Source organism: Salmo salar, chromosome ssa08 (assembly GCF_905237065.1).
Source record: "Salmo salar chromosome ssa08, Ssal_v3.1, whole genome shotgun sequence".
Classification (NCBI taxonomy): domain Eukaryota; kingdom Metazoa; phylum Chordata; class Actinopteri; order Salmoniformes; family Salmonidae; genus Salmo; species Salmo salar.
The window spans coordinates 27181220-27195100 of NC_059449.1; the positions used below are offsets into that span (position 1 = coordinate 27181220).

A 13881-nucleotide genomic window follows, 5' to 3' on the forward strand; every position below is an offset into this window, starting at 1 on the left:
AACAGTGTTATGTAGGGTATATGTAGCGTACCAGGCTTCAGGGCCTTCTCCAGGCCGTGGTAGTAGGACCAGTTACAACAGTGTTATGTAGGGTATATGTAGCGTACCAGGCTTCAGGGCCTTCTCCAGGCCGTGGTAGTAGGACCAGTTACAACAGTGTTATGAAGGGTATATGTAGCGTACCAGGCTTCAGGGCCTTCTCCAGGCCGTGGTAGTAGGACCAGTTACAACAGTGTTATGTAGGGTATATGTAGCGTACCAGGCTTCAGGGCCTTCTCCAGGCCGTGGTAGTAGGACCAGTTACAACAGTGTTATGTAGGGTATATGTAGCGTACCAGGCTTCAGGGCCTTCTCCAGGCTGTGGTAGTAGGACCAGTTCTCAGGGTTTCTCTCCTGTAGACGGCGGTAGACCTCAGTAGCTTCATCCAGACGATCCAGGTTCAAAAACAACTCCTACAGGGGGAATACACTGTTAGTGATCTCTGTGTGTGTTCCAGGTGTGAGTGACAGACAGAGAGACGGTGACAGGCTTCAGTCTTGGTTTCTTTGTGGATCCAAATAAAGAAATCAAATTTGTGTGATGGTTGCAAACACACACACACACACACACACACACACACACACACACACACACACACACACACACACACACACACACACCTCGTGTCTCCTCGACGGCCAGTTTGTCACAGATCTGTTCCTCGTAGGTGGTGAGGTTGTCCAGAGCCTCCCTATAGAGTCCAGCCTCCCTCAGCACCTGGTTCTGGTACAGCAGCAGCTCACTGTACTCATAGTCCATCTTGTCTGGAGACGTCTAGGAGAGAGAGGTTATAGCAGGGTTATGTAGTGTCTATGGTTCTGGTACAGCAGCAGCTCACTGTACTCATAGTCCATCTTGTCTGGAGACGTCTAGGAGAGAGAGGTTATAGCAGGGTTATGTAGTGTCTATGGTTCTGGTACAGCAGCAGCTCACTGTACTCATAGTCCATCTTGTCTGGAGACGTCTAGGAGAGAGAGGTTATAGCAGGGTTATGTAGTGTCTATGGTTCTGGTACAGCAGCAGCTCACTGTACTCATAGTCCACCTTGTCTGGAGACGTCTAGGAGAGAGAGGTTATAGCAGGGTTATGTAGTGTCTATGGTTCTAGTACTGCAGCAGCTCACTGTACTCATAGTCCACCTTGTCTGGAGACGTCTAGGAGAGAGAGGTTATAGCAGGGTTATGTAGTGTCTATGGTTCTGGTACAGCAGCAGCTCACTGTACTCATAGTCCATCTTGTCTGGAGACGTCTAGGAGAGAGAGGTTATAGCAGGGTTATGTAGTGTCTATGGTTCTGGTACTGCAGCAGCTCACTGTACTCATCGTCCACCTTGTCTGGAGACGTCTAGGAGCTTTGTCCTTCAGCTTCCCACATGTGGTGTGTTTCTCAGACCTGGGTTGAAATACTATTAAAAATAATTAAAATACTTTGGAGTGCTTGTTCTAGCATGCCTCGTGTCCTAGCACGCCTCGTGTCCTAGCACGCCTCGTGTCCTAGCACGCCTCGTGTCCTAGCACGCCTCGTGTTCTAGCATGCCTAGAACAAACAGATGGGTGGGTTTGTAGTTTTGCGACTATTCTATTGGTCCATTAAGCCAAACAAACTCAACCGATCGCAGACAAACTATTATGCATTATTTCAAATAGTATTTGAACCCAGGTCTGGTGTTGTGTTGGAACACTCAGGTGTTGACCTTGACACAGAAACACCAACGTGTGTTGATAACAGGCTGTGTGGCTCTCCTGTGTGTGGTGCAGAGTTGGGACGACAACAACCATTTATGGAAGACATTTTACTGATAAGTAAAATGGGGTGGCAGGTAGCCTAGTGGTTAGAGAGGCAGGTAGCCTAGTGGTTAGAGAGGCGGGTAGCCTGGTGGTTAGAGAGGCGGGTAGCCTAGTGGTTAGAGAGGCGAGTAGCCTAGTGGTTAGAGAGGCGGGTAGCCTAGGTGGTTAGAGAGGCGGGTAGCCTAGTGGTTAGAGAGGCGGGTAGCCTAGTGGTTAGAGAGGCGGGTAGCCTAGTGGTTAGAGAGGCGGGTAGCCTAGTGGTTAGAGAGGCAGGTAGCCTAGTGGTTAGAGAGGCGGGTAGCCTAGTGGTTAGAGAGGCAGGTAGTCTAGTGGTAGGTAGCCTAGTGGTTAGAGAGGCAGGTAGCCTAGTGGTTAGAGGGGCAGGTAGCCTAGTGGTTAGAGGGGCAGGTAGCCTAGTGGTTAGAGAGGCAGGTAGCCTAGTGGTTAGAGAGGCAGGTAGCCTAGTGGTTAGAGAGGCAGGTAGCCTAGTGGTTAGAGGGGCAGGTAACCTAGTGGTTAGAGAGGCAGGTAGCCTAGTGGTTAGAGAGGCAGGTAGCCTAGTGGTTAGAGAGGCAGGTAGCCTAGTGGTTAGAGAGGCAGGTAGCCTAGTGGTTAGAGAGGCAGGTAGCCTAGTGGTTAGAGAGGCAGGTAGCCTAGTGGTTAGAGAGGCAGGTAGCCTAGTGGTTAGAGAGGCAGGTAGCCTAGTGGTTATAGCGTTGGGCCAGTAACCGAAAGGTTGCTAAATCGAATCCCTGAGCTGACAAGGTAAAAATCTGTCGTTCTGCCCCTGAACAAGGCAGTTAACCCACTGTCCCTAGGCTGTCAATGTAAATAAGAATTTGTTCTGAACTGACTTGCCTAGTTAAATAAAGGTTAAATAAATACTAGAGATGTGAAGTTTTAAATGAGTTAAGTCTGCTAATATGGGCTACTGCTAACAAGACAATTGATAGCAACAACATTCTAGTAGTTATTTTAAAATAAAACATTTACTTGTGCACATTAATGTTACAAATGTATCGTTCAATTGGTCTTTATCATGATAATTCAGTAAATGTGTTGTGAAATTGATTGTTGAGTGTGTTTATGTGTGTTGCGGTGTGTCTGTTGTGGTGTGTGTGCTGACTGGAGGCTGGATCTAGCCTGTGTGTGTGTGTGTAGTGGTGTGTGTGCTGACTGGAGGCTGGGTCTAGCCTGTGTGTGTGTGTGTGTGTAGTGGTGTGTGTGGTGACTGGAGGCTGGGTCTAGCCTGTGTGTGTGTGTGTGTAGTGGTGGTGGTGTGTGTGCTGACTGGAGGCTGGGTCTAGCCTGTGTGTGTGTAGTGGTGGTGTGTGTGTGTGCTGACTGGAGGCTGGGTCTAGCCTGTGTGTGTGTGTTGACTGGAGCCTGGGTCTAGCCTGTGTGTGTGTGGTGGTGTGTGTGTGCACAGGCTGAGACCCAGCCTCCAGTCAGCACACACACACACCACCACTACACACACAGGCTAGACCCAGCCTCCAGTCAGCACACACACACACACACACACCCACCATCGCCAGGGTCACACACACACCAGCACACACACACACACACACCCTTCATCGCCAGGGTCTCTGTAGGGAGAGAGAAACAATGAGAGGCTTTATAAAGGGGTCTCCATCTCATCTATCCCTCTATCCCTCCCTTACCTCCATGTTCTGTGAACTTGGGGTTGGACAGGATCTGCTTGCAGAACTTGAGTCCGTTTCTGTACTGCTTGTGTGGGTAACATCGCTGGGGAGAGGAAGAGAGAAAATAGTTGATCTTCCAGGTGTTTTGAATGGCTGAAAGCCTGCATGCACCTCCCACTCCAAAGACAATGATTCAGAGAGTCAGTGACAATGTGGTTTGTGCAAGTCAGGATCTGTCACGGTAGAAAAGCATTCTTTATTCATTTACCTCAGAAAAGCTGTCTTACCAATACCAAGAGGGGGGAAGTGAGACAAAAGTGTTGACAAAAGACCCTGATATGAATGCCAAGAGTGTGCAATGCTGTCATCAAGGCAAAGGCTGGCCACCCTGAAGAATCTCAAATATAAAATATATTTTCATTTGTTTAACACTTTGTTTTGGTTACTACATGATTCCCTATCTGTTATTACATAGTTTTGATGTCTTCACTATTATTCTACAATGTAGAAAATAGTAAAAATAAAGAAAAACCCTGGAAGGATTAGGTGTTCTAAAGTTTTTGACTGGTACTGTGTGTGTGTAGGGATTGAACAGTGTTCCATCCATCCATCCATTCATTACATACATACGAGTCGTGGCCAAAAGTTTTGAGAATTAAAATTAATATTTGTGTCTGCTGCCTCAGTTTGTATGATGGCAATTTGCATATACTGCAGAATGTTATGAAGAGTGATCAGATGAATTGCAATTAATTACAAAGTCACTCTTTGCAATGCAAATGAACTGAATCCCCCAAAAACATTTCCACTGCATTTCAGCCCTGCCACAAAAGGACCAGCTGACATCATGTCAGTGATTCTCTCGTTAACACAGGTGTGAGTGTTGACGAGGACAAGGCTGGTGATCACTCTGTCATGCTGATTGAGTTCGAATAACAGACTTGAAGCTTCAAAAGGAGGGTGGTGCTTGGAATCATTGTTCTTCCTCTGTCAACCATGGTTACCTGCAAGGAAACACGTGCCATCATCATTGCTTTGCACAAAAAGGGCTTCACAGGCAAGGATATCGCTGCCAGTAAGATTGCACCTTAATCAACCATTTATCGGATCATCAAGAACTTCAAGAAGAGCGGTTCAATTGTTGTGAAGAAGGCTTCAGGGCGCCCAAGAAAGTCCAGCAAGCGCCGGGACCGTTTCCTAAAGTTGATTCAGCTGCGGGATCGGGGCACCACCAGTACAGTGCTTGTTCAGGAATGGCAGCAGGCAGGTGTGAGTGTATCTGCATGCACAGTGAGGCGAAGACTTTTGGAGGGTGGCCTGGTGTCAAGAATGGCAGCAAAGAAGCCACTTCTCTCCAGGAAAAACATCAGGGACAGACTGATATTCTGCAAAAGGTACAGGGATTGGACTGCTGAGGACTGGGGTAAAGTAATTTTCTCTGATGAATCCCCTTTCTGATTGTTTGGGGCATCCGGAAAAAATCTTGTCCGGAGAAGACAAGGTGAGCGCTACCATCAGTCCTGTGTCATGCCAACAGTAAAGCATCCTGAGACCATTCATGTGTGGGGTTGCTTCTCAGCCAATGGAGTGGGCTCACTCACAATTTTGCCTAAGAACACAGCCATGAATAAAGAATGGTACCAACACATCCTCCGAGAGCAACTTCTCCCAACCATCCAGGAACAGTTTGGTGACGAACAATGCCTTTTCCAGCATGATGGAGCACCTTGCCATAAGGCAAAAGTGATAACTAAGTGGCTCGGGGTACAAAACATCGATATTTTGGGTCCATGGCCAGGAAACTCCCCAGACCTTAATCCCATTGAGAACTTGTGGTCAATCCTGAAGAGAAGGGTGGACAAACAAAAACCCACAAATTCTGACAAACTCCAAGCATTGATTATGCAAGAAAGGGCTGCCATCAGTCAGGATGTGGCCCAGAAGTTAATTGACAGCATGCCAGGGCGGATTGCAGAGGTCTTGAAAAAGAAGGGTCAACATTGCAAATATTGACTCTTTGCATCAACTTCATGTAATTGTCAATAAAAGCCTTTGACACTTATGAAATGCTTGTAATTATACTTCAGTATTCCATAGTAACATCTGACAAAAATGTCTAAAGACACTGAAGCAGCAAACTTTGTGAACATTAATATTTGTGTCATTCTCAAAACTTTTGGCCACGACTGTACATATATATATTGTTTTCTTTCACTTTTTTTGGAGTGCAAGGATTTCTCCGTACCCTGTAATGACACCTTTAACCCTGTACATGTGACTATTAAACTCATTTCTAATCTCATCCATTATGCTGCTACTGCGGACTGGCCACTCGTGTGTGTGTGTGTGTGTGTGTGTGTGTGTGTGTGTGTGTGTGTCAGAGTCTAAAACACAGCTAAATTACCTCCGCTTTCCTCTCGAATAGAAGCTATATTTAGTATCACGCTGTGTTGCTTAATCGCTACAGGGGAGAGGGGGAGAGAGGGAGGGAGAGCAGACTGGGAGCTACTAGCAGAGAGAGGGTGGAAGAACGAGGGAGGCAGGGAGGAGAGAGAGGGGGAGAGAAAGGGGGGTTACCAGATGGCACTTCTGTGGATGTCCTCTTAATATCACTAATGGTGACGACACTGAAACCTTTCACATATTCTGCTCACATTAGCTAAGATCAAAGTAGAAGAGGCCACACACACGCTTCACTGAGAAGTCACACTCTTTAGGCCAAAGTAGACTCTTTGATTGACTTAATCTAAGCTAATCACCTACCACAAGCTAAGAGACAGGGTTCTACCAAGAGACTGTAGACAGCACATTGAGCAGCGAACCACAGGCCACCTCCGTCGTCAGAACTGGAGTTGAGGAACGACAGGCCACCTCCGTCGTCAGACCTGGAGTTGAGGAACGACAGGCCACCTCCGTCGTCAGACCTGGAGTTGAGGAACCACAGGCCCCCTCCGTCGTCAGAACTGGAGTTGAGGAACGACAGGCCACCTCCGTCGTCAGACCTGGAGTTGAGGAACGACAGGCCACCTCCGTCGTCAGACCTGGAGTTGAGGAACGACAGGCCACCTCCGTCGTCAGACCTGGAGTTGAGATGAAGTAGTCGACTGTTGGAACCAGTCAGTCAGTGAACTGATTATCCAATTTGAGCTCCTAAAAATATGTTGAGACTACATTCCAGAATGATGCTGTCTGTCAGGTCTTATAGTGGGCTTAGCATCTAACAGTCACCAACGTGTTCTGTCAAATACCACGTCTCAGTCAGGGGATTAAAGCATGTTGTAGCTCGACCTTAGCCTGGGTGCCAGTCAGGTTCTGCTCTCTTTAGCTCCACAATGACAATAGGGAGCAGACAAAAGCACAAACCAATCAGGGACCAGGCTAGCTAGACCCGTCTCTGGGCCTAGTAGTAGTCTATAGTAACACAGAGTGAGACAGACACCATGATGTGTCAAGACACATGTGGATCCAGACTTCCCTTGTAGCTTTAACGTAACATTAGTAACCCCCAGGCAACGCTTATCTGACGTCTTTAACACTTAGCCTGCCTAATCCCTAAAATAACTCTGCCCACGGTGTTGTGACGGTACAGAGCAGGGTGAGAGACAACACGATGCTGTGACGGTACAGAGCAGGGTGAGAGACAACACGGTGCTGTGACGGTACAGAGCAGGGTGAGAGACAACACGGTGCTGTGACGGTACAGAGCAGGGTGAGAGACAACACGGTGTTGTGACGGTACAGAGCAGGGTGAGAGACAACACGGTGCTGTGACGGTACAGAGCAGGGTGAGAGACAACACGGTGCTGTGACGGTACAGAGCAGGGTGAGAGACAACACGGTGCTGTGACGGTACAGAGCAGGGTGAGAGACAACACGGTGCTGTGACGGTACAGAGCAGGGTGAGAGACAACACGGTGCTGTGACGGTACAGAGCAGGGTGAGAGACAACACGGTGCTGTGACGGTACAGAGCAGGGTGAGAGACAACACGGTGGTGTGACGGTACAGAGCAGGGTGAGAGACAACACGGTGCTGTGACGGTACAGAGCAGGGTGAGAGACAACACGGTGCTGTGACGGTACAGAGCAGGGTGAGAGACAACACGGTGCTGTGACGGTACAGAGCAGGGTGAGAGACAACACGGTGCTGTGACGGTACAGAGCAGGGTGAGAGACAACACGATGCTGTGACGGTACGAGCAGGGTGAGAGACAACACAGTGCTGTGACGGTACAGAGCAGGGTGAGAGACAACACGGTGTTGTGACGGTACAGAGCAGGGTGAGAGACAACACGATGCTGTGACGGTACGAGCAGGGTGAGAGACAACACAGTGCTGTGACGGTACAGAGCAGGGTGAGAGACAACACGGTGCTGTGACGGTACAGAGCAGGGTGAGAGACAACACGGTGCTGTGACGGTACAGAGCAGGGTGAGAGACAACACAGTGCTGTGACGGTACAGAGCAGGGTGAGAGACAACACAGTGCTGTGACGGTACGAGCAGGGTGAGAGACAACACGGTGCTGTGACGGTACAGAGCAGGGTGAGAGACAACACGGTGCTGTGACGGTACAGAGCAGGGTGAGAGACAACACGGTGCTGTGACGGTACAGAGCAGGGTGAGAGACAACACGGTGCTGTGACGGTACGAGCAGGGTGAGAGACAACACGGTGCTGTGACGGTACAGAGCAGGGTGAGAGACAACACGATGCTGTGACGGTACATATACCCACAAACTATTAGCTTAAACCCCTGGATGGTTTACTGTAACACTGTTCAACCAGATATCCCTACACAGAACCCTCCTCTCTCCCTCCATACAGTCCTCCTCTCACCCTCCATACAGTCCTCCTCTCTCCCTCCATACAGTCCTCCTCTCACCCTCCATACAGTCCTCCTCTCTCCCTCCATACAGTCCTCCTCTCTCCCTCCATACAGTCCTCCTCTCTCCCTCCATACAGTCCTCCTCTCACCCTCCATACAGTCCTAGTCTTCTCCCTTCACACAGTCCTAGTCTTCACCCTCCATACAGTCCTAGTCTTCACCCTCCATACAGTCCTAGTCTTCACCCTCCATACAGTCCTAGTCTTCACCCTCCATACAGTCCTAGTCTTCTCCCTCCATACAGTCCTAGTCTTCACCCTCCATACAGTCCTAGTCTTCACCCTCCATACAGTCCTAGTCTTCACCCTCCACACTGTCCTAGTCTTCACCCTCCATACAGTCCTAGTCTTCACCCTCCATACTGTCCTAGTCTTCACCCTCCATACAGTCCTAGTCTTCTCCCTCCACCCTGTCCTAGTCTTCACCCTCCATACAGTCCTAGTCTTCACCCTCCATACAGTCCTAGTCTTCACCCTCCATACAGTCCTAGTCTTCTCCCTCCACACTGTCCTAGTCTTCACCCTCCATACAGTCCTAGTCTTCTCCCTCCATACAGTCCTAGTCTTCACCCTCCATACAGTCCTAGTCTTCACCCTCCATACAGTCCTAGTCTTCACCCTCCATACAGTCCTAGTCTTCACCCTCCATACAGTCCTAGTCTTCACCCTCCATACAGTCCTAGTCTTCACCCTCCATACAGTCCTAGTCTTCACCCTCCATACAGTCCTAGTGTTCTCCCTCCATACAGTCCTAGTCTTCACCCTCCATACAGTCCTAGTCTTCTCCCTCCACACTGTCCTAGTCTTCACCCTCCATACAGTCCTAGTCTTCTCCCTCCATACAGTCCTAGTCTTCACCCTCCATACAGTCCTAGTCTTCACCCTCCATACAGTCCTAGTCTTCACCCTCCATACAGTCCTAGTGTTCTCCCTCCATACAGTCCTAGTCTTCACCCTCCATACAGTCCTAGTCTTCACCCTCCATACAGTCCTAGTCTTCACCCTCCATACAGTCCTAGTCTTCACCCTCCATACAGTCCTAGTCTTCACCCTCCATACAGTCCTAGTGTTCACCCTCCATACAGTCCTAGTCTTCACCCTCCATACAGTCCTAGTCTTCACCCTCCATACAGTCCTAGTCTTCACCCTCCATACAGTCCTAGTGTTCTCCCTCCATACAGTCCTAGTCTTCACCCTCCATACAGTCCTAGTCTTCACCCTCCATACAGTCCTAGTGTTCTCCCTCCATACAGTCCTAGTGTTCTCCCTCCATACAGTCCTAGTGTTCTCCCTCCATACAGTCCTAGTCTTCTCCCTCCATACAGTCCTAGTCTTCTCCCTCCATACAGTCCTAGTCTTCACCCTCCATACAGTCCTAGTCTTCACCCTCCATACAGTCCTAGTGTTCTCCCTCCATACAGTCCTAGTGTTCACCCTCCATACAGTCCTAGTCCTCTCCCTCCATACAGTCCTAGTGTTCTCCCTCCATACAGTCCTAGTGTTCTCCCTCCATACAGTCCTAGTCTTCACCCTCCATACAGTCCTAGTCTTCACCCTCCATACAGTCCTAGTGTTCTCCCTCCATACAGTCCTAGTGTTCACCCTCCATACAGTCCTAGTGTTCTCCCTCCATACAGTCCTAGTCTTCACCCTCCATACAGTCCTAGTCTTCACCCTCCATACAGTCCTAGTCTTCTCCCTCCATACAGTCCTAGTCTTCTCCCTCCATACAGTCCTAGTGTTCTCCCTCCATACAGTCCTAGTGTTCTCCCTCCATACAGTCCTAGTGTTCTCCCTCCATACAGTCCTAGTCTTCACCCTCCATACAGTCCTAGTGTTCTCCCTCCATACAGTCCTAGTCTTCACCCTCCATACAGTCCTAGTGTTCACCCTCCATACAGTCCTAGTGTTCTCCCTCCATACAGTCCTAGTCTTCACCCTCCATACAGTCCTAGTCTTCACCCTCCATACAGTCCTAGTGTTCTCCCTCCATACAGTCCTAGTCTTCACCCTCCATACAGTCCTAGTGTTCTCCCTCCATACAGTCCTAGTCTTCACCCTCCATACAGTCCTAGTGTTCTCCCTCCATACAGTCCTAGTGTTCTCCCTCCATACAGTCCTAGTCTTCACCCTCCATACAGTCCTAGTGTTCTCCCTCCATACAGTCCTAGTCTTCACCCTCCATACAGTCCTAGTCTTCACCCTCCATACAGTCCTAGTGTTCTCCCTCCATACAGTTCTAGTCTTCTACCTCCACACAGTCCTAGTCTTCACCCTCCATACAGTCCTAGTCTTCACCCTCCATACAGTCCTAGTCTTCACCCTCCATACAGTCCTAGTGTTCTCCCTCCATACAGTCCTAGTCTTCACCCTCCATACAGTCCTAGTGTTCTCCCTCCATACAGTCCTAGTCTTCACCCTCCATACAGTCCTAGTGTTCACCCTCCATACAGTTCTAGTCTTCTACCTCCACACAGTCCTAGTCTTCACCCTCCATACAGTCCTAGTCTTCACCCTCCATACAGTCCTAGTCTTCACCCTCCATACAGTCCTAGTGTTCTCCCTCCATACAGTCCTAGTCTTCACCCTCCATACAGTCCTAGTCTTCACCCTCCATACAGTCCTAGTCTTCACCCTCCATACAGTCCTAGTGTTCTCCCTCCATACAGTCCTAGTCTTCTCCCTCCACACAGTCCTAGTCTTCACCCTCCATACAGTCCTAGTGTTCTCCCTCCATACAGTCCTAGTCTTCACCCTCCATACAGTTCTAGTCTTCTCCCTCCATACAGTCCTAGTCTTCACCCTCCATACAGTCCTAGTCTTCACCCTCCATACAGTCCTAGTCTTCACCCTCCATACAGTCCTAGTCTTCTCCCTCCATACAGTCCTAGTCTTCTCCCTCCACACAGTCCTAGTGTTCTCCCTCCATACAGTCCTAGTCTTCACCCTCCATACAGTCCTAGTCTTCACCCTCCATACAGTCCTAGTGTTCTCCCTCCATACAGTCCTAGTCTTCACCCTCCATACAGTCCTAGTCTTCACCCTCCATACAGTCCTAGTCTTCACCCTCCATACAGTCCTAGTCTTCACCCTCCATACAGTCCTAGTCTTCACCCTCCATACAGTCCTAGTGTTCTCCCTCCATACAGTCCTAGTCTTCTACCTCCACACTGTCCTAGTCTTCACCCTCCATACAGTCCTAGTCTTCACCCTCCATACAGTCCTAGTCTTCTCCCTCCATACAGTCCTAGTCTTCACCCTCCATACAGTCCTAGTCTTCACCCTCCATACAGTCCTAGTGTTCTCCCTCCATAGTCCTAGTCTTCACCCTCCATACAGTCCTAGTGTTCTCCCTCCATACAGTCCTAGTGTTCTCCCTCCATACAGTCCTAGTCTTCACCCTCCATACAGTCCTAGTCTTCACCCTCCATACAGTCCTAGTCTTCACCCTCCATACAGTCCTAGTGTTCTCCCTCCATACAGTCCTAGTGTTCTCCCTCCATACAGTTCTAGTCTTCTACCTCCACACAGTCCTAGTCTTCACCCTCCATACAGTCCTAGTCTTCACCCTCCATACAGTCCTAGTCTTCACCCTCCATACAGTCCTAGTGTTCTCCCTCCATACAGTCCTAGTGTTCTCCCTCCATACAGTCCTAGTCTTCACCCTCCATACAGTCCTAGTGTTCTCCCTCCATACAGTCCTAGTCTTCACCCTCCATACAGTCCTAGTCTTCACCCTCCATACAGTCCTAGTGTTCTCCCCTCCATACAGTCCTAGTCTTCACCCTCCATACAGTCCTAGTCTTCACCCTCCATACAGTCCTAGTGTTCTCCCTCCATACAGTCCTAGTCTTCACCCTCCATACAGTCCTAGTCTTCACCCTCCATACAGTCCTAGTGTTCTCCCTCCATACAGTCCTAGTCTTCACCCTCCATACAGTCCTAGTCTTCACCCTCCATACAGTCCTAGTGTTCTCCCTCCATACAGTCCTAGTCTTCACCCTCCATACAGTCCTAGTCTTCACCCTCCATACAGTCCTAGTCTTCACCCTCCATACAGTCCTAGTGTTCTCCCTCCATACAGTCCTAGTGTTCTCCCTCCATACAGTTCTAGTCTTCTACCTCCACACAGTCCTAGTCTTCACCCTCCATACAGTCCTAGTCTTCACCCTCCATACAGTCCTAGTGTTCTCCCTCCATACAGTCCTAGTCTTCACCCTCCATACAGTCCTAGTCTTCACCCTCCATACAGTCCTAGTGTTCTCCCTCCATACAGTCCTAGTCTTCACCCTCCATACAGTCCTAGTGTTCTCCCTCCATACAGTCCTAGTCTTCACCCTCCATACAGTCCTAGTGTTCTCCCTCCATACAGTCCTAGTGTTCTCCCTCCATACAGTCCTAGTCTTCACCCTCCATACAGTCCTAGTGTTCTCCCTCCATACAGTCCTAGTCTTCACCCTCCATACAGTCCTAGTCTTCACCCTCCATACAGTCCTAGTGTTCTCCCTCCATACAGTTCTAGTCTTCTACCTCCACACAGTCCTAGTCTTCACCCTCCATACAGTCCTAGTCTTCACCCTCCATACAGTCCTAGTCTTCACCCTCCATACAGTCCTAGTGTTCTCCCTCCATACAGTCCTAGTCTTCACCCTCCATACAGTCCTAGTGTTCTCCCTCCATACAGTCCTAGTCTTCACCCTCCATACAGTCCTAGTGTTCACCCTCCATACAGTTCTAGTCTTCTACCTCCACACAGTCCTAGTCTTCACCCTCCATACAGTCCTAGTCTTCACCCTCCATACAGTCCTAGTCTTCACCCTCCATACAGTCCTAGTGTTCTCCCTCCATAGTCCTAGTCTTCACCCTCCATACAGTCCTAGTGTTCTCCCTCCATACAGTCCTAGTGTTCTCCCTCCATACAGTCCTAGTCTTCACCCTCCATACAGTCCTAGTCTTCACCCTCCATACAGTCCTAGTCTTCACCCTCCATACAGTCCTAGTGTTCTCCCTCCATACAGTCCTAGTGTTCTCCCTCCATACAGTTCTAGTCTTCTACCTCCACACAGTCCTAGTCTTCACCCTCCATACAGTCCTAGTCTTCACCCTCCATACAGTCCTAGTCTTCACCCTCCATACAGTCCTAGTGTTCTCCCTCCATACAGTCCTAGTGTTCTCCCTCCATACAGTCCTAGTCTTCACCCTCCATACAGTCCTAGTGTTCTCCCTCCATACAGTCCTAGTCTTCACCCTCCATACAGTCCTAGTCTTCACCCTCCATACAGTCCTAGTCTTCACCCTCCATACAGTCCTAGTGTTTCTCCCTCCATACAGTCCTAGTCTTCACCCTCCATACAGTCCTAGTCTTCACCCTCCATACAGTCCTAGTGTTCTCCCTCCATACAGTCCTAGTCTTCACCCTCCATACAGTCCTAGTCTTCACCCTCCATACAGTCCTAGTGTTCTCCCTCCATACAGTCCTAGTCTTCACCCTCCATACAGTCCTAGTCTTCACCCTCCATACA

At 49.3% G+C, this 13881-nt stretch overlaps 1 protein-coding gene across 1 annotated transcript in view; it reads right to left on the reverse strand.

Annotated features, from left to right (window-relative positions):
• Positions 1–300: 300 nt before the first annotated feature.
• Positions 301–13881, reverse strand: part of maml3 (mastermind-like transcriptional coactivator 3) — a 266132-nt gene continuing 252551 nt past the window's right edge. Inside the window, exons 7-10 of the mRNA XM_045723115.1 lie at positions 6265–6556; positions 3495–3579; positions 661–804; positions 301–419 (exon numbers count right to left, since the gene is read on the reverse strand). Of these exons, the coding sequence (XP_045579071.1) occupies positions 301–419; positions 661–804; positions 3495–3579; positions 6265–6556 (640 nt within the window). The remainder of the gene's footprint in view (positions 420–660; positions 805–3494; positions 3580–6264; positions 6557–13881) is intronic.